The sequence below is a fragment of the Netta rufina genome, assembly GCF_964035555.1.
Source record: "Netta rufina genome assembly, chromosome: 1".
Taxonomy (NCBI): domain Eukaryota; kingdom Metazoa; phylum Chordata; class Aves; order Anseriformes; family Anatidae; genus Netta; species Netta rufina.
In genome coordinates this window covers 75,039,342-75,061,232 of record NC_140123.1, presented here as the reverse complement: position 1 = coordinate 75,061,232, position 21,891 = coordinate 75,039,342, and the positions used below count along the sequence as shown (strand labels likewise).

The window sequence follows — 21,891 nt, the reverse complement described above, 5'->3', positions numbered from 1 at the left end:
TATGTTTATGAAGGTCAGAAGGGTTGGCATGTACTTTAAATTTTTTATTTTTTGGTCTTTCTCTAGTTTCTTATCTAATTCAAATATTTGATGTTTACATCCAGTTTATCTATCTTATAGCTTATTTCCTGTCCTGCCAACAGTGTGTTTTTCTCTATAGAGCCATAAACCAATGTGATGGTAGTTAACGCTGGGTTTAGCTCTTTTCTAACTCTGCATGAAAAATGCTTTTCAGCTCTCATTTAAATATTTGTTTTCCTCTGTTTTTAACAGTGGAATTTAACAGATTCAGTGTTACTTCTTCTGACCCATGTAAAAAGGTACATTTTATAGCTGGATAGTAGTTGACCCTCACTGCCTTTAGATTTATCTTTTCTGAAAGCTTTTCATTGTTCTGTTATTATTTTTAGCCAGTACTTTCTACATCATGATCTTTATGGTAAACAGTATCCTAGTAACAGAAGGAATTGGCTGTTGAACTCAGAAAAAAAAATATTAGCTATATTTCCAACAAAGAGAAAGGCTGGAGGCAAGCTTACAAGTATCTGACAGACACAGACTGAAAGTATGGAATGGGAAAGGTTGGAAAAACCTAGAATTTAAAATGTATATGATTTGTCTATTTAAGAGTAAATTAAAATTGTTGGCAGTCAAGAGTAAAATGTTATGTATGAATAAGTCTGTATATTCTGTTGGTGAATGATCTTGCTCAGCAAAGTCCTTGAAGACAGTAGGATGGCAAAGAGTTAAGTTGCAAGCCTGTGTTCAAATACCCAGTTTGATTAGGATCTTTCTGTTTGTATTCTTACTAGATATGTATTTGATCTTGTGATAATACAAATTATTAAGAAATTTAGCCCATTAGTGTGTTGTAACCAGTTTTGTACTAAATATAATGCAGGGTAAACATTTTTAACTTAAGAAACAAGTGGTAAAAAATACTTAGCAAGTAGAGCCCTAAAATATTTTTTTCATGCATAACTCAAGCACCTTATTTATTTGTTTGATAAATTAGTATTTCTGAAGACATTAGAAGATATAAGATATATATATAACAATGTAGGCTTTTTAACATAACACATACACATATGCTATAATAGAGATTGACAACTGTATATGAAATGTCATGACTTTTTCTAGAATTTGAGGAGTATTCTTCAAGCCCAGTTCATTCAACAAAATCATAATTGATATTAATACAAAATGTAAATTGGAAAAGATTTTAATTTACTGTTGGCAAATCTCTATTCTAATTGAAATCTCTCATCCTAGTACAATAATTAAAATGCTGGCATACAAAATGATTAATATGACCTTAAAAACAAATTGCTTGACCTGTATAATGATGACACTTTAAAATAATTTCAGTAGCATATTTCTTCACTGATTTGCAGAGCCTGGTAGAAACAAAAAGAACTGAAGGTCATTTTAAAAAGCAAACAAACAACAACAACAAACAAACAAGCAAGCAAACAATAAAAGAAGATTGTGACATTTAGTTGCAGAATTCTTACTGTGAAAACCTCCCTTTTTGGTACTCTTAAAAGCATTTAAATTTCATATGTGTTTACTTTTAAAAAAGATTTTAAAGACTTCAGGAGACAGAAGTAATATTCAGCTCCCTGAAGCTAGATATAATGAGGTTTTGTTTTGTTTTGTTTTTGCTGGCTTTGCTAGTTATCCTGTCTCTTTTTAGTTTCTATTTATTATTATTATTTAATCCGTGAAAAGGCAGAAAAGATGACTCTCAGACATAACTGATCTGTATGTAGTCATATAAGCTAGACTAGACACACCTTGTTTTTCTCTCTCCTAGGCAGAAATGGAGGCTAGCTCAGCTCTAGATATATTCATTGTGAGTGTGTAAAATTAAATAAGATAAATCTGAGCCTAAGAACTACAATTCTACCTATACTAACTTCTAAATCCTTCTGAATGCAGGAAATACATTCTCCCTTCAATGTCTGAGGACTCTGATCCTATTTCCAGAGCATTCTTGACAATGCAAGAATGAGGCTCTTCCTGTACAAACATGGTTTTCTTTCAAACTGAGATCAAGATGTAATTCTTTTGAACCCTCCCTCCTTGACACTTTTATAGATGGGACAAAGCATCCCTAAGCAGCTGCCTGGGTATAAGAAGAGGGTGGGCAAGGAGAACCACAAAAAACTTGTGCCCTTCTTGTACAAGCTTTGTCACTGTGTTGTAGAGGCTCATAGATTCACAGCTCATGGAGTGAGCAACAGAGACAGAAAGTGACTTTGTAGCCCTAAGGTATGTCTATCTCTGCTCTAGAGGGGATCTGTGTACTTCATGTGATTAAAAATCCTTAATCAGTCTTGAAGTTTTGTTGCAAAGCTGTCATCACAACCCAGGTGAGTGCCCTTACTGCTAGGGAGTATTACCCTCTTCCTGATTCCCTCAATTTACAGTTGTTTGCTACCCAGTGGCATGGTTTCATCAGGAAGATGAAGAGTGATTTTTTCATTCCCAGACTGTATGCTTTCACAAATACTGAGTTCATCCCTCAACCTCCTGATAACTCATTTGCCTCCTCTAAACTGGCTTGGGTATGCACTTTCTGATGAACTCCACAGACATCACTTTTTTTTTTTTTTTTTTGATTTGCCACATGATGGTCCATGTCCATTTTTTGTCCATGGACTCTGCACTTTCTTTCCTATCGCTGCAAGGCTGGACACTATGGAAAGAACCCGTGGCTGGGCCCCTTAACTTGTGTCAAAGCATGCCCAAGGCACCAGTTTATAAATATATTCCACATCCCCTTATTCTACCTCTTTACCAACTACGCATTCCTTCTGCTTTGCCAAGCTAGTTTAACTACAAAGGCTCTTTTGAGGAAATCTAAAGGTTTAGCAGCCTAAGAATCAATTTGATTAAAGAATAAGGCCCATTTAAGCCACAGTTTATTATAGAGGGCTGGTCATCTCTGCACTGATCAGCAGAGATTTAATGGTAGCAATGCGATTTCAAGGAACAGCAAAAATTCTCCATTTTTCATTGCTTTCAATACATAAGAGAAACTGTGGCATTAGTTAGGTACAGTTCCTTGGGAATCTCTTATGGCATTGCTGCCTTTCTACAGCTTTACCTGAGATGGTGTCATGGTTGCAAACCCCCTTTTTGCATGAAAGGATGTCATTATACTGCAAGATCAAGGTGTTCAACTATTTAGATTCAGAGTCTGGCCTTCACAGTTTTAGGCCAGAATCTGGATTGTAACAGACAATCACCTCAAACTGTGTAACAACCTCCTTTTGTGCCAAGAAAGGGTTTGCATTCGTAATTATGTTTTAGGTAAATCAGCCAAGCAAGATTTTAAAAGCAAAACTGCATTCCCCAGAATGGGTTTGGATAGCAAAAAGGAGAAACACAGGAGATATCTGAAACTGAGCCCAGGTTTAACATGTGAAGATGGCATCCCTCTTCATAGTCTGGTACTGAGTGCATAAAAACTGGTGGGCACAAGTGATTATCTGCAGCTTTCATGTAGTGCGGAATAATGCTGCTGCCTGAGCTCTAGCAAAACACTTCTGTCATTGTCATTAATTTCCAGAAAGGGCAGAATGCCATCTAGCTGCTAGGGATGGCCTCTTACAACTGAATTTTGTTGAAAGATAATCAAAGACATTGTCATTCAGTGGCATAAATCTTGGTATCTAAGAGGATTTCCCCTTATTTTTAGTAAATATCATAGGAGAGAAAGGAGGGGCACCAAGCTGATCCTTTTGCAGAATAATATATTTTTAAAAAGCCTGGTGAGTGATGAGATGTCACTGCATGATTGTGTTTTTCATATGTATGAGACACAGAGGTGTTAGGATGTAACATTCCTGTTCCAATAATCTCCTCAGAGCTTAAACAGTTCTCTGGATGGGTGACATTAATCAGCTGCTTCCCAATGCATTACATATGTTGTTTTAAGATTGACAATTGAAAACCAATCAGAACATTTTCCTAAGCCTAATTATTTTGTATTTTTGACAGGAGATGGTATTACAAAAAAAAAAAAAAAGAAAAAAAAAATTCTCACACATGGTACAAACTTCTAGTAATCTTTTTATAATATTTTTTTTTTCTATCACTATCTGCATTATCTGCACAAGTAATCCATTTTTAAAGGGTTTTGTTTTGTTCTGTTTTCCTTGACAGCTTGGTTTCATTTGAGAGCAATGGCTACCATATCAAACCAAATTTATACTCTCGTAATCCAACCCGAGTCCATAAGGCTTTTGAGATGCTTTGTCTCTAATTTTTTAAAATAAATATTGCTACCCAAGGCAAATTCATATGAAATTCTCTTTAAATAAGTGTGAAAACGAAGAGCTCTGCCTTATAATTTCAACTACTTCCTATTTTTTCCATATAAATCAGATACAATAAAATCTCATCCGTATTGAAATGCTCTATTATTTAAAAATGTAGAATATTGTAGGAGGGTGTTTTTTGTGTTTTGTTGTTGTTGTTTGTGTTGTTGTTGCTTGTGTGTTTTTTTTTTTTTCTTTTTCTTTTTCTTTTTTTTCATACCTGAGCTGGTCATATATGCTGAACCTGTTCTCTTCAAATACAGTTTTCCTTTTCAAGGGAAATACCCGTGGCGCTATTCTTTTATAGATAAGGCTAAATGTCTACCCAGGGAATCTAGCATGATTAATATTTATTTTTGTATTCTTTTATTTTTATGTTTTAAGTATTCAGAGGATGCTGCACAAACTTTGCAAGGCCTATAATCCACATCATACCAAGGTCTGTACTGTTTGATAAGGTACATTTAGAGATGTACCATCGGATAATCAAGCCAGCTAGTGTAGTGCAAGCTTCAGTGAGAAGCTAGAATTCAGTTCTTTCCATGTGCATAAGAAAGCTTCAGTCACTGAAGCTTTTGTTGGTGCAAACTCAGTGCTCTGAGTGCTGATCTAGGAGATTAAAGCTACTGTGGATGGTCTTAATAACAATTTGTAGCAACCTTTGTCTGCTGTGTAGATGAAATTCTTGTTGATTTCAATGTGAATAAAAGCTACTGAGAACACCAGAATGTTTTGGAAAAGCCCTGTGACCTGTCACAATATTTTAAGCACTCTTCAAGTCATCTGCAGTTTTAGCAGCCTGTAAGGCTTTTGAGTCCTGGGAGTTTGGCACGTCTTCTGGTCTTCCAAGGAACAAAACACTATTGCTCCCTCAGAACCATAGCTTCAGATTAAGGTGTCGCCTCCTGAATGATGATTCAAGAATACTTTGCTGCATATGTTTACTCAGGGGCATAGTGTCGTGCATCCCCGTGAGTCCCAAGCAAGCTTTCACGTGACAGGCTGGCACTGCAGGACACTACTTCAGAGTACAGGCAGAGTCCAGGCAGCCACAGAGGTGTCTGTGTTCCTCTTGGTCACCTGCAGTCCCTGATAGACCCAAATCCACTGGCCATTAGTAGGACTCTGTCTTCAGACTGGAGATAACCTATGTATACCACTTGCTCCCTGGTAGTTCCCAGGGAAGAGTTTTGCTATGCCAACCTTTCCTCCTGCCACACAGCTGTCCTCTCTGTTTGCAGTGCACTCATCCACGAAGGACTCTTCCTGAAAGTAAGATCCTGATAACATATTTCAAATGGTGTCCGGGTAATGCCAGAGGACAGAGAAATGATGAAGATGCAAGTGTCTGTTTTACATGTCCTAATGTAAGTTTTAAAAAAAAAAAAAAAAAAAAAAAAAAAAAAGTTTTATTATATGTCACCTAATGGAAACAGCTGAACAAAGTGACAAAGTGTAACCAATGTATTAGATGCCTTAGCAATCATACTCATATACTCATATCATATTTGATAAAATAGTTGGGTAAGATATGTTAGCATAAATTACATTAGAACATTGCATTCTGGCAACTATGCTTGCCCTCCTTTTCTTTCTTTCTCCATTTTTTCCCTGTACTAGATGACATCTCAAGTGAAATTTTCTACATTGTCCTCACATCTGAACACCCAGATCTCACATTATCTCACAATGTGAGATAAGCTCGTGCTGGCAAGTGATGATTTTCACTGAGCTGTGAAGGATATGGACCATATTCACTAAGATCTCTGCAAACTTTCAGTTGGATTTCAGTGAGCTGACAAGCTGACACCTCTCTCCAAAAGCTCTTATTTCCTTTTTTTTTTTTTTTTTTTTTTTTTTTTTTTTTTTTTCTTGACACAATAATTTGAGGCAAGTCAGGACATCTCCATTTTTAAGAGCCAAGAACCTGTGACATCCCGTCAACATGGGAGAAATATTAAAATAATTCCATATGGTCTCCTATGTCTGCTAAAAGAGGAAAGACTGAGAATAAGCATAATTAGAAAGATGAGATTAATATCTTTCCCTGAATCCACAATGCACATCTTTTTTAGACATCACCTCTCTCTGCTCCAGGCCCTGACCCCACATTTGTTAAACAGTGAGCACACAGCCTACTTGCAAACCTGAAGTTAAGTATTATCTTTATACATATTAGTTTTCTATCTCTTAAACTGCACATTTTGTAGAGAGGGTGACTTACTGACTAGAAAGTGCACCTTTACCAGCTCAACATTTTTAGCACCTCTTGTTCTTTCAGTATTCCCAACAGTTAAAGAAACACTGTTATCCTTCTTTAGGCACAGATAAGGACTCGAGAAACAGAGGTAAATGACTTGCTCTGTGCCATAGAGGAACTCTGTGATAAACTAGGATGTGATACTGTTAAATAATTCTCTAGAGGAATACACTTTCCTCTGAAGCTGAACTCCCACTTTAAACTGATGTACTCTACCATCAGGCACCATGTTAAAATATCAGTCCTAGTTAAATGGTAGATTGAAAACCAGTCTCAAAGTACAACAGAAGCACATTCTCCTTGAACCTTCCTTGTTAATAAATTGTGATTCATGGCTATCCCATCAGTAATGTTGTGAAAAACAAAACCTCCTTGTTAGAACAGGCAATGTCATTATAAAAATGGTATGCTGTGTTTCTCATTTTATTTTGCAGATAAACAAGACTATTTTAATTACTATGATCTGACATGCTATCTCCAGAACAGAAGGTACAGTACTTGAAAATATAATACATTTGCAATACATTTGCAATACAGGGAAGGTTTATTTTAGGCATTAAATGAAACAGCATTGCCATAGAAAATGAAAAATACTGTCCTATTCTTAACAGAATCTTTCATGAAAGAACAATTGTAAAAACGGAGTTCAGATTTTATTGCTTATGTCAAAATATTAAATGCTGTATTAAATTAGATTTTGGTAAATATGAAGCTTGTGGCACAAACTAGAAATAATTTTTATTATTCGGAGTTCTTTGGATGTGCTTTAATTTCTTAGATTTTATAATTCACAGTTAATTCTTGATAGGTATTAAATAAGTAGAAGGTTAGCAGCATCAAGGAGTTCTAAAAATCACATATTTTCACAAAGACCACATTTTACTTTCAGATTGATTAGGGTATAACAGCCATTGTGATCAACACAACATATAAACTGGAGGACTTAAAGGCAAAGAAATAGTTAGAAAAGTGTTTGAGGGGTGCGGAGGTTTTAAGAAAGAGTATTGGAGAGATGGCAACAAAACCCAATGAGGGTATAAAAGAAAGACTCTATTCAGTCAAGAAAAAAACAGAGCAGAAGAAAATTATCATTTTTCGTTCCTCAGTCAGGCAGCAGAGATCAGCTGCTGTGTTAAGAGAACAATCAATTCTCACACCTGCAGAAAGTAAAGGTATAATAATAACATAGCATCTTCCCGATGAAAAGAAGTAGGTGTGGATGTCCTTAAATTGAGGACATCCATAAATTGAGGTCCTTGTTAAGGTCACAGCCTAGCAACAGTGGGAACAAAACAGATCCAATGACAGTTTGTAAGAGTTACTGCTGCATAGCTAATACATAACATATTTCTGTCCATATGATTCAGCAGGAATATTTGCTTGCAAAGGCTGCATAAACCACAGGAGTGCTGTGGCACCTGGAGAGAGCATCCTCCACCCCACTGGTCTCTGTGCACCCTGGCTGAAGGTTGGGCTGCCCACCAGCTGCAGGGCAGGCAGAGGGGTCAGCGTCAAGATGCTCTTGGGCCACATGGCAGAGACAAGGAGTTTGGGATGTGTGGACACTCTGCTGTGAACGCTGCAGAGAAGTACTTGTATTTAAACTGCACGGATCTTTCTTCCTAAATTTATGTTGTATATTCAGTGATTAAATAAAGCAGGGAGGCAATTATGCTGCATGAATGGCCATCTGACAGCTTTCCAGATACAATATAAACAGTCCTGAGAGGCTGCTTGGGAAATACCTGAACTGACTAACTTCATCAGCACACACAGGATTTTGCTACCTACAGAGAGCTCACAGAGCATATACAATCATAAATACAAGGTGAAACATCAAAAATAGGACTTCAGGGAAAGAATACATTTCCCAAGACAGGAAACTGAAACAGAAAAATAATTAGAATAAAAAAAGGATAGATTTTACAGAGGGATAAATATACCTTATACCACAATATATTTTTATAGGACAGGCTTCTACAGCTCCCAACAACTGGGTCACAACCTTAATGGCAGCTGACTGAAGCTGCTGCATTATTATCAACTGAGATCCCTTTTGCATTAATGCTTTGGTAATACCACCAAACAGATTGTAATACATTAAAATGTTGGAATGAACTAGTGTTCTCTGATGCAAGTCACCTTCTATTATCAGGCATCAAATTCTTTTAGTATTTTGCTGGTATATTCTCCTCTGGTACAATCTGCCAAATAAAACTCTTTGCCTGGCTGTAGAGTAGATATAAAATGTTCCTGAATAACATGCAGATAAAAATGGATCGAGAAATTAGCCCTGAAGTATTGTAGATTTCCCAAGGCCTTGCTAAGAACTCCAGAGACTGTTATATTTGGCTTTGAGAAAATTTAAATGTTCAAACCCAAATTTATTATCAGAAAATGGTAGATCCTATTCAGAGAGCGTAAACAACAGCAAAAATATTTAAAGTAACACCAAATGTTACTTATCTGTGATGCACACTGTACTCATCAGTGGAAGAACAGGTATGGTATGTAGATAGTGCTTTTATATTATAGTATGAATTTGAAATTCACATATTAGGTACGGACCAAATCTTTCATTTTAGCAACTGGGTTATGAATATAAGGGTTTGTCTAGATCAGGGATTAAATAATTTTCTTTCTTTCTTTCTTTCTTTCTTTCTTTCTTTCTTTCTTTCTTTCTTTCTTTCTTTCTTTCTTTCTTTCTCTCTCTCTCTCTCTCTCTCTCTCTCTCTCTTTCTCTCTTTCTCTCTTTCTCTCTTTCCTTCTTTATTTCCTTCTTTCCTTCTTTATTTCCTTCTTTCCTTCCTCCTTTCCTCCTTTCCTCCTTTCTTTCCTTCTTCCCTTCTTCCCTTCTTTCTTCCCTTCTTTCTTCCCTTCTTTCTTCCCTTCTTCCCTTCTGTCTTTCCTTCTGTCTTTCTGTCTTTCTTTCTGTCTTTCTCTTTCTTTCTGTCTTTTCTTTTCTTCTTTCCTTCTTTCTTTCTTTCTTTCTTGGGTATGAATTTGGCCTGCGTGTATTTCTGAAGAGCTATTCTGAAGAGCTATAGTACACACTCAAGGACACACCTGGTGCACCTGAAGTGGTTTGCCTTCCAAACAAAGGTTGATTCCATGCAATAGGATGCTAGCTAGGGAGCACCACTTTAATGTGGACTAAGGTCTTCTACTATATATCTCTCTATATTTTTATGGCACATGCAGTGTTAGATTTTTGGCACTGTTTATTATTCCATATCACTGATGCTTGTTGATAGAGATGCTGCTACAAATCTGTCCTTTACCTATCTGTCAGTTACCAAATTATAGTCACAGATGGACCTCTCCAGCATTATATATATATATATATATATATATAATATGCATTTGTATTTTTTGGTGAAATATCCTAATAGCGGTGAATAGTACTTACTGAAAAGGACAGAAAAGTGTGTACTTAGTGGTTATAATTGACAGAAACAACAGGTGAATTCCTCAGTGTGTAAAAACAAAGCTGAAGCTGAAGATCTAGAAAATAATCTAATCTAGAAAATGCATACATTTATAGAAAAGGGCAGCAGCATGTGCTCCATACCATTTCTTGTATTATTAAGTCAGAAAAGATGTGTCTTGTTCTCCTTCTCTTGGCACATTTTCTTGACCGAAATTCTACTGCAACACCATATTAAAGACAGTTCATCCTACATAACAGACTTCTAAAGGCTTTGTGCAGTGGTTCAAGTGAACTACCTAGACATTCTCCTTGTTCCAGTTTCTGAAAGGGAACTGCAGCTTGTTTATCCAGAATGCACCTCCAGCAGGCTGTCTTCTGACTCAAAGTCACAGTAGCAAGACTGAAAGAGAGATGAGCAACATGGCTGAAGCCATGGCTTCCAGAGAAGGTTGTCCCAAGAGAGCTGGTCAGGGACAGCTTGCAGTGATCTGGTGTGGTTAGCTACTGCTAGCTGTATGACCCTGAGGATTTCATAGAAACGTCTCTCTGTTTTTGGAGTCAGTGGCACTTTCTCTTCAGGGTCTCTGGAGAGATCGAAGAGCAGTGGGGGATCATGGCGTGTGATGAATCCTCCATGGCAAAAGCAAACATGAGAATCATAGCAACCATTAGAGTCTTCAGGATTGAAGTTTGGAGTGAAGAAGAAGGCTTTCCAGACAGATTCACCTGTAGTTTAACAAATACAAAACAGTCAATGATAATATGACCAACTGAAAATCCCTTCATCTTACAAAACTCTAATTTATACCACAGGACATCAGCCTTTTGGCACAACCTCTATCTGTACACAAACCACAACATACTGAATGAGCAAAACAAAATTAAGCAAAACATGGTGATTTTCATGCTACATATGTTTATGACATTATAATAATTATTTCATTCCCTCGGAAGAATTCTAATGAACTAAATAAAAGAAATCTGAAAAGAACATTTTTTAAAGGAAACAGTACTAAGACCTGCATAAATATTTACTAAGACATTGCTCTGTCTTCTTTTAGACATATTAAAATTTACCTTTTTCACTTGACTATATCCAGACATGATTGAGCTCTGAGTGCTTCTCATTTTGCTAATAAAAATAATTTCATTTTTGTCTTTTTCTCCCTTCATCTCCCTGTTGCATTATGCCAGTACCCTCTGCCATACGCATACTCTGCAAACACGTTAAGACAGAGATTCTCATTTTATTAAATGTGATGACATGAACTCGTATAATGGATTGTAAATTCATGTCTTAGACCTCTAGATGATTAAAAAAAAATAAAATAATAATAATAAAAAAAAACAAAACATTATTACAGTAGCTCAATTCTTAGGTGAACCTTGGCTTTGTAAAATGGGAACCAAACATCTTCCAGATAGGTCATTTTCACTTAACTTAATTTGCTGTGTATAGACATTGAACTGTCTGCACTAGTGTAACTTTATTCACTATTTTCACTATTTGAAATACTAATAAATTCCTGGATCAAGGACAAGCAGGTATCAGTCCATTCCTTCAAGAAGCACTCTTGAACAGAAGGCACCCTGGAGAACCTGCAAATACTTAACAAGAAAGAATTAAGCAATAAATGGCTATTGTTTTCCTCGAGCCTCACAGAACAGACAGGCAGGGCAGATAGGAGCAGACAGGCATATCCGGGGAAGTACACAGTCCTCCCCAGTCGAGGAAGCATACAATGCTCCAGAAGAAGACCAGGGAGTAATTAATCAGAGACAAAATATGTACTTTATTATTAAGAAAGGCAGGACAGTAAACAGCTGAGGGCTATAATGTCTGACTACCCATCCATTTGAGTTTATAGAGATATCATAAACAGATATCAGTAACTTACTTTGCTAAGTGCCCTATTGCTGAAACCATTTTTGAATCATCTCTTCTTTTTAAACTGGGGAAAAAATCTTTTTGGTATTCTGTTGAATATTGTTAAGTCCACAGAAAGCTTGTTACTCTAGTAACAATCTGTCAATAATTTATATGTGCTGCAGTAATTAATACTCATTAATCATTTCACCAGTTCACCAGAATGGAAGGCACTAGAAAACGTTGCAAGGGGAGAGATGAAGTGTTACATGACTTGCTGTAACTAAATCACAGTCAGTGTTTAAAGAGAAAAACAGGTTTAAAGAAAGAAACATCTCAGTGGTCACAGGTTGCAGTTCCAGTCTATAGCATGACTTCAAAATACGGCGGGCCGTGAAAAATAATCAGAGGGCTTTCTCCTATGATGAAAGGCTGAGAGAGCTGGGGATGTTCAGCCTGGAGAAGAGAAGGCTCTGAGGAGACTTTATAGTGACCTTTGAGTGCTTAAAGGGGGCTTATAAAAAAGGAGAACAACTTTTTGCTTGGGCAGATAGTGACAGGACAAGGGGGAATGGTTTTAAATGAAAAGAGGGGAGATTTAGATTAGATGTTAGGAGGAAATTTTTCACTCATAGGGTGGTGAGGCACTGGCACAGGCTGACCAGAGAAGCTGTGGATGCCCCATCCCTGGAGGTGTTCAAGACCAGGTTGGATGAGGCTCTGGGAGACCTAGTCGGTGGCGTCTTTGCCTACAGCAGGGGAGTTGGAAGTGGATGATTTTTAAGGTCCCTTCCAACCCAAGCTGTTCTGTGATTTTGTGATTCTATGATTCTTTACAGCTTCTTCTATACCACTACATTTTTCACACTGTAAGGAACTTTACCTTTAGGAACCAATTCAATGACTGAATCTGGAGACTTCCAGTTCACTTAGTCTGCACTTAAATCAGGGTCAACAGTGATGGTTATGATACACAGACTGGGAGACAACTGTGAATGCTGCTCAGGAGTCAGCACAGAGGAAGCAGTTAAAGGCAGAGAGTTCCCTGCTGGCACAGACAATAGGACATGGCAAGCTTTAAAAGGCACTGAGGGCTGTGGCTGCAACAGCAGCAATGGCTCAGTCATACTGTGGAGGAGGGACAGGATAGGAATGGACAGGATGGGAGCATTCCTTCATCTCCTTCTCCAATAACATTTTAAAATGTTGGTTTGATATTTGAATTATTTGCTATTTTCTCAGAATTAAAATGAACAAATAAAATCTAAAGATCCCCCTCAAATTTCTTTGAACTTAGGCACAGAACACTGCCCAGAGCAGAAACACGCCTCTCAATTATTGAGATTTAAAATTTACATTCTGGGAAGGTATATGATTCTATACTAAGCATTTCTTCAGGCTCTTTAAATTGTTTAATTGTCAAGTTCTACAATGAAGAACAGAAAAAGCCAAAGGGCATTATTAATCAGTTCTCTTTGTGCCTCTGTAGACCATACAATATTTACCCCACCTGAAAATTCAGTTCAGAGTACTATAACACCTTGTTAGAAGAGCAGAAAAAATTATATAGCTATTAAAATGTCAACTAAAAGAAATTCCAGTAAGGCCATGCACATGAGAACTCTGTGGTCAGGCTGTCTTACCATAGATTTATCTTTGATAGTACACTTCTGCTGAATGACATTGAAAAGAAATTTTCAGCCAAGTTTTTTGGTATTGCACATTGTAGCACAAGACCATTTTAAGGGCTTACACACAGCAATATAAATTCTGCATGGGGATTCTGAATTACAAGCAGCTCATATAGGTAAGTATAAAGACATGGGGAAAAGAAAAAATGAGGAAGCTGTATTATGATTTTTGTTCCAAGACAAAGTTAGATGAGGCCCTGGGCAACCTATCTAGTAGGTGGCATCCCTGCCCTTGGCAGGGGGGTTAGAACTGGATGATCGGGTTGATCTTTCCAACCTGAGCAATTCTATGATTCTCTTGCAGAATAAAGATTTCTTCAGGTTTGTTTATATCCAGAGCATTTGTTATGTTGCAAAAACATGTGTGAGGTTTGAGACAGCCATGTGTGTGACATCATATCATGTCTGAACTGCATGGCTAATTTTTCCAAGAGCTGATGATTATCAGCTGTGCTGCTATGTAAATCATGCTTATACTATGCAAACCACTGAGCTCTAGGAGAACAAGACTGTTATTGTGCAATGATCATCTGTTGCACTGCAGTGATGCTTCAGAGGGTCTGGAACTTCATGTAGTGCTGGAGGAACACCAGTGCAGAGTTTAACCATTAAATCCTAACCATTATAAAAACTAAAGCATATCTGCCAGTGTCTGTGGCTGTGAAGCATCCAGTGTAATACTAGGAGACATAAAGAGCTGTCAGACTTCTAATCTGTAAAGCTGATGAGCTGTATAAGGCTGGATATTAAAAAGGGAGAGTTCTCTCCCAGTCTCTCTCAGCTGATATAGAATCTCATTTTGTCAGAGGGTTAACTACAAGGATCAAATTAATCTCTCAGTAATTAACAATGCCTTTGTTCTGCAAACCATCTGGATAGTAAACTCTCTTTTTATATAAAGACAACTATATATCTCTTCTTCAGTGAACCTAGTAGTAAAATTGTCAGGGCTCCCCCACAGTCAGTATATCAGATCCCTTCCAAAGCACAACAGGCAAGCTCAAAGTCCGCAGAACCCATTGAGACCCCGTCCCAATGTTCCACAGCTACTTTATTCAGCATCTGTATTTTCCTGCAGTTCTCCAGCTCAGTGAATTGCCCAACAATTTCACTTGTTCAGACCTCCCAATGCCACTTTTCTTTACACATGTAGAAAAAACAAAAGCCACAGAAAGTGTACATATAAATAGTCTCAAATAAAACAGGTTGCAATTAGTTCAAGTAAACCTGGTACGAACACACTTGCTATGAGTTTGATCTCCTAAACAGACTGCTCTTCTGTTTTATCTATTTATCTGTAGGATCTATTTATCCTCTCAGACTCATACAGACAGTATACAGTTCCAACAGACAGGTAGCAGCCATAAGATTAAATAAAAGCTCTCAGTAAGATATATTAATATTTCTAAGATGACGTGACACACTGGATATGGATGTCATTTCTGTTATAGTAGTAGCACTGTGCTTAATAACTGATGGCTATATCCTATTTTCTGATAAGGACTTCTTGAAGTGAATAGAAGCTATTGCTGCGTTATTCCCTGAATATTATTTTTACTGTATTTAATCTGCAACAGATAGATCTAGGGTTGCTACTATTGTCATTGCTTTTGTTCATATTATTTTGTTTCTTCTTTCAAGAGAAGAAAAAGTTAAACAAGTCTGTTCTTCACTGTAAATTGGGGAGCTGGTCTGTCCTTGACTTCAGAGGCACTTGAGCATAACCCTTTGGGCACAGTGCTACATACAAATGTAAATTGCCCACAGACTTTTCCTGCATTTTGTGTGCTCTGTAGCCATGGTGAGCTCTCACATTCTATCTTAAGGCAGCTCTTCAACATTTCTACAGAGTAACAGATGAAAGCCAAAACTCACTTGAAAATGATATTCTTCAGATAACTGTTGTTACTGCTAGATTGATTCATTTCTTCCTGCTTTTTATATCTTTAGAGTAATTTAGAAGTGCAAGATTCTGTACTAATTTTATATAAGGTAGATATCACATATGTGTATTTATTCAGCTCTTCAAGTATTTAATAATTTTAACAAGATTTTGGTTGCTAAGTTCTTGTAGAACTATATATGTCATAGGGAGACTACTATTTGGTTACTATAAAGAAAACATACGTATTTGGTATTTTTATGAATATGTTTATTCCTCAAACAGCTAATAAAAATCTGCTATTTGAGTTCAAAATTTTGTAACTTTACTCTTTCAGTGATTTTTTTTCATTTTTAGATACTTGTATCTGGGTATCTTACAATGTTACATTGTTACAGCAGTTAAAAACCAGCACATTATGTCCCAGTGTAGGTGGAAAATAACTGAGCAATAATCAAAGACTTAATGTTAAGTTTATAAGAATTGGTTGTTGATAGAAGAGGCTTGCGTAAAGAACTGTGCAGAACATAAAGTATTTGTGGTAAAAACATGAAAAAACCTACACATTAACAGCAGTGATTTTACAGTCTTAATGATAGAAACTGCAATGCTAAGTATCCACTAAATCTGAAAGGATTGCACAGTGGTGGACATCTAATAATCATACTGAACATTACTGGAGGAATAATACAAGACATGGTAAACCCATGCTCAGGCTGATGAAATGAAGTCAAGTCATGGGTTAATTCTTGCATGAGCCGGTGAGCAAGTGCTGTGCTATTCAGTGGAACAGGGTTCCACTGAATTCTGTTCCAAGTCAAGATTATTAGCTGAATGGTAGAAGCTGACAAAGAATTTTCTTCCTGAATTCTTCGTTATCATCTTCAAAAAGAATGACAGATCATGTATAGAGTGTTTTTTTTTCCACTTGCTGAAGAAACTCCCAAATGGGCACAGAAATTATGTTGCTAAAAAAGGAAGTGTGAATGCAATATCATGCCTCATATTTGGAAGTCCTCGTTAATAGAGTTACACCGAAGAATACATTTTGCCCTGGAAAGAAAAAAGGATTCCACCCATAGTAACCTGATGCATATAATCTTGACACTTGCTACAAATTTGGTTCAAGGGTCTATTCACTTGTTGAATTGTCCACATAATTTTCAATTCATCTAAACAGCAGTTGATGTCATGCTGAAGACAGAAGATAATGTTGGCACTAACAAAATTAGTAGTCTGTTTCATTGTTTCTGAGAAAAAGAGTGGTGATTTGCATGTACTGGTTTTTCACTGGAGTCAGTAATAGACATAGCTAAGAAACAACAGAGTAACACACTTAAGAATGTAACGAAGCATAGCCACTTTGCCAACGATGACAAAAATTAAAGAGAAATCTATTCAGAATGGTGTTTTGTCTTTTGTCCTTTCTGTCCTTCAAAAAATGTAATTTATTAATAGAAAATAAATTGAGGACAATCACTCCTCTCTGACATAAAGTGGATGCAATCATCTTGATTGAAATGAACAGATATGCAAGATTCAGACAGCTATTTTCCTGATACTGAGTCAAACACATGAGACAAAGATGTAAATGAAATTCTAAGCAACTACTGCAAATATTTTCAAACAAGTTTGAACTAAACAAAACCATCTCCCAGAATTTCATCATAGATGTCTCTCTCCAGACGCTTTTAAAAATCTAAAAATTTGGAAGTCAAAAAAACCTTTGATACACAGAATGCACAGAAATATTCCAAATCATTGACATGAAAATTTATAATGAGTTTAATCTTTAAATAGAAAGAAAAGGGTCAAAGAAAAGTTTAAACCTGTTTGACTAAGCTTGTTATGAGCCCGCGTTTAGGGAATGGAAACCAGAAGCCTACTAAAAGTCTGTGCAGAATAATATGATTACTGAGCATGTGTACAAACAGTGCAGTTGACCCTCTCCGTCACTAAAAATCCTGAATTAAATCTAAACACCAAAAGCATAAACCATACGTTATTCTATTAAAGACAGCCAACAGGGACTATTATATAAATTTATTCCTACAAAAATTTCTAGAAGCTATCTATTACCTAGTTTCATATGGGAATGTTCAAGATTAAGGTTTTTCAAAGAAATTCAGCAGTCGGCCAGTGTGGACTTCTCTGCAAAAGTCAAACCCCATTTCACAGTTCTACAGTCAGCATGAGTGCTTGAGTTTGAAGAGAAGACTGGTTTTAGGAAAGCAATGGGAATATTTTCTTGTCCTTGGCAGTGTGCAAAATGGATGCAGAGAGCTTCAGCTGTTCTCCAGATGACTATAAGTGATGGAAAAGGTAAACAACCTTGACCCTCTCCTACTTTCCAGAATGAGAAAGGCAGACATGTGGCATAGTGAAAAACAGGCTTTATCCTTCTGAGTGCTATAATTTGCTAAAATATCCTTGCTATTAAAAACAAGATGAAAGAAGGGTCTCCTGGGCCTGTAAATGGAATGAATTCACTTTAATAACGTATTATATGTTAAATGAAGAGAGCTCAGAGTTATTTTGAGGATAGGTTACTCCAACTCTGTCGATCAATTAAGATAAAATCATTCTGGTGAGTGAACTCTGTTCAGTCACATCTGAAGTAATCAAATACTCAAAGTCTGTAATACTGAGATTTTTGTTATTATTATTATTATTACTATTATTATTATTTATTGTCCCTGCCTCTTAAGAGTTTAAATTAACTCTCAGGTCAAATTTTCACATTTTAAGCACTTATTGTGGAAGAAACTGAAGTGTTTTTAACACAGAAAAGTCAAAAACTTCATGAAAAAAACAAACAAACAAACAAACAAACAGACAAACAAAAAAAAAAAAAACAAAGAAAAAAGATATGAACAGGTCCAGAAGTATTTCTGATTAGCATTGGCCTATCCAGAACTCAGAATCATTGGAAAATAAATTAATTTTCACTTCAGTAAAACTTTAAATTTACTTTTACTTTAATTATGTTATTTAAAAACAGAAATAACGATAATTACTAAAATTGGACAGTGTCTCTTTCATGTGACGAAGAAGAAACTGTGCAGCAGGAGGGCTGGAGGTGCTCCAGGCAGGCAGCAGCAGTTCCCCTGTAGCCTGTGGAGAAGCCCCTGGTGGAGCAGGCTGTCCCCCTGCAGCCCATGGGTCCCACATGGAGCAGATCTCCATGCTGCAGCCTGTGGAGGAGCCCCTGGTGGAGCAGGTGGATGTGGCCTGGAGGAGGCTGCAGCCCATGGAGAGCCCCCGCAGGAGCAGGCCCCAGGCCGGAGCTGCAGCCCGTGGAGAGGAGCCCATGCAGGAGCAGGGGTCTGGGGGGAGCTGCCGCCCACCTGTGGGGGACCTGTGCTGGAGCAGTTAGCTCCTGGGGGATGGACCCTGTGGTACGGAGCCATGTGGGAGCAGTGCTTGAAGAGCTGCTGCCTGTGGGCAGCCCTCGCAGGCTCAGTTGGGGAAGGACGGCATCCCGTGGGAGGGACCGCACAGGGAGCAGGGGCAGGGAGTGACCGTGAAGGAGCGGTGGAGATGAAGTATTAGGGACTGACTGCAGCCCCTATTCACTGTTCCCCTGCACTGAATGGGGGGAGGATGTAGAAGGATGTAGAAGAGGGTGGTTGGAGGGAGGGTGTTTATTTGTTTTTAGATTTTCACTGCTCTGGCCTGTTATTAGTAGACAACAAATTCTATTAATCTCCCAATGTTGAGTCTGTTTTGTCTGTGATGGTAATTGGTTAGGGATCTCCCTGTCCTTATTTCAACCCTTAAGCCCTTTCCATTGTATTTTCTCCCTCTTTCCATTTGAGGAAGGGGAGTGAGCGAGTCATTGTGGTGTTCAGCTGACCAACAGGGTAAAAGCACTACATCCCCTGTATTTGTCTTTCTCTCCACAAGTAAGTTGGGAATGGAGCCCTCCACATCCCAGTATAAGAACAGCCTTTTCATACAGCTTAACAGTAATTCTGCTGTTGTTTGCAGAGTCAAGACAAGAAAATAATGTAAAGGATTTGTCATGTTTGTCAAAGGAAACACTTTCTTACCTATAATATTGGTACCAGAAATGTGTATCTGTTGATTAGGTCAAGTTTCTTGAGCTTGATATAATTAGTTTTCTGGTTTGTGTTTAAACTGGAAATGCTCTTCTTCCCTTCAGCCGTTATGTTATTTCACACTTACCAAGTAATACACCCCTACTGTGTCACCAAAATTCATCTGCAGCTGCTCTGATACCAAAGATAGCAAATTAAAATAGTTAATCAGGTAGGTTAGGTAAATGACACGATGTTTGCTCTGCTTCCTCAACCTGTTGTGGTTGAATTGCTGAAAACAAACTAAGGATTTGGGAGATCATTTGGGATTTTTGGAGGATTTCCTTGATTTTGGTGCCTCCATGTAATATCATGCAAGGGAAAACAAAGAAACAAACAAACAAAACCACAAGGGGGCAAATAAGGAGTGAAGTTGATGCTTACAAAACAAGTTAGGAAGCAGGGGAAACAAAGTAACTTCAGTCATCGAAGAGATTAAAATATCATAATGAACTTCATTAGATGAAGTTTCAGATATTTGATACAATTAAAAAAAAAAAAAAAGTGTGTCTTCTTGATAACATCAAAGAATAAAATCAGGAGCAAAAAAATAAACCTAAAAGAACATTATTGAGATCTCATTAATGTATATAAATATATGAGGGGAGGATGTCGAGAGGATGGAGCCAGCCTCTTTTCACTTGTGCCCAGTGATAAGATGAGAGACAAGGGGCACAAACTGAAGCACAGGAGGTTCCAGCTGAATATGAGCACTTCTTTACTGCGAGGGTGACAGAGCACTAGAACAGGTTGTCCAGAGAGGTCTTCTTCTCTGGAGATATTCAAAATCTGCCTGGATGCCATCCTGAGCAATGTGCTCTAGGTGATCATGGTGATCCTGCTCGGCAGGGGGGCTGGATTAGATGATCTTCAGAGGTCCCTTCCATCCCCATCCCATTGGTCCTCCAATCCCACCCACCCATTCTGTGATTTAAAAAAGGAAAATGGAATGGACTTGGAAAAAAAAGAAACAGAAAGGGCAAATGACAGAGAAATCCTCATGAAGGTCAGAGTTTATTACAATTTCTGCAGCTGCAGAACAGGATCTACACACATAAGGATCTATTAAGAGGATCGAAAGGAGATTCACTGTAAGCGAGACTAGGAGTACAGAAAGGGAGGGAGAAAGGGAAATAAATAGATCGGAAAAGGATGAAAACAGGGTAAAAGGATGCAGTTTGGAGAGGAGAAAGGGGATAATCTTTGTCCAACAAAAATGTGGTTCAAGTGAGCTGAAGATTCGTGAGTTATCCTGAAGGAAAAGTGAATTTCTCCCACAGCCTCGCTATTTTAATTCAGATACTTGTTGCTGTTTAAATACTTCATGAGACTGTGTAGCTGAACCAGTGGAGAACAGATATAAATCCACGTCATGCTGACACTTTAATGTTTTTCATGGATGGTGACCCTCAGAACAGCAGTCTGCAGCAATAGACTTCTACTGTTGAGGAATTTCAAGCAAAAACTTTGCTGCAGACTATAATTAGTAAAAATATGCCTATGTATCTATGGAGACTTGTTACTTACTGTTACAAGTTTCTGTATGATTTCTCTAATAGATTACATTGGCATTGCATGTTGATATTCAGATGAAATCTGATGACAAAGAATGAAGTTTAATGTGTCTTACTGAGGTTTATAAAGTAATTGTGGTGAAGGGCCCCTATGCCTCCATGGTAAGAGCTACCCCAATCAGCAAAAGCATTCACTTCTAAGAAAGAATAATAATAAGAAACCTCTCAGAGATTTGATAGCTAACAGCCAATGTAAATGAATATTTTCATTTTGTGTTAAAAGGAAAATTGAACATGAGAAGCAAGTGGCACTTTCTTAATTGGTTTTTAAAGAGCATTGTGCCAGCGTAACTCAAACTATTCTATGCTTTTCTTTTCTGACCACTCATGTCAGATCTTTCATGACACTAATGTCTAGATAAAACTTTGCTCAGTTATACAAAACTAACTTACTCTTTGTATTTTACTACACAGTCTAACCTAGCTATTTTATTTATTACATGTTTTTAAACATATATTATTATAACATAGTTTATGTTATAATATATTATATTATAATATTGTTATGTTATGTTATATATCAAAGATACTGAGCAGATTTGCTTTCATAAACATCATAGAGGTTCCGGTGAAAAGCACTGCTGTTGCAGTCTTCCTACTGGAGTCACTTTCAGAGTGAGATATCACCCCAACTTAGAGAACCAAAATTCCCATCTCTCCAGAATTCTATAGTCCATCTTCAGTTTGGCTTTCTAAGAGCAAATATCTATTTACAAGGTGCTACTGCTTGTGAAAGATCCCAAAGTGTTCATAGATAGT

At 37.4% G+C, this 21,891-nt stretch overlaps 1 protein-coding gene across 5 annotated transcripts in view; it reads right to left on the bottom strand.

Moving 5' to 3' along the window:
* Positions 1 to 7,081: 7,081 nt before the first annotated feature.
* The window catches only part of STS (steroid sulfatase), a 112,393-nt gene continuing 97,583 nt past the window's right edge, over positions 7,082 to 21,891 (bottom strand). For all 5 annotated transcript variants that reach the window (XM_084293957.1, XM_084293955.1, XM_084293959.1 and 2 more), the window contains one exon: positions 7,082 to 10,744. In XM_084293957.1, coding sequence (XP_084150083.1) covers positions 10,362 to 10,744 — 383 coding nt within the window. In that variant the 3' untranslated portion in view covers positions 7,082 to 10,361. The remainder of the gene's footprint in view (positions 10,745 to 21,891) is intronic.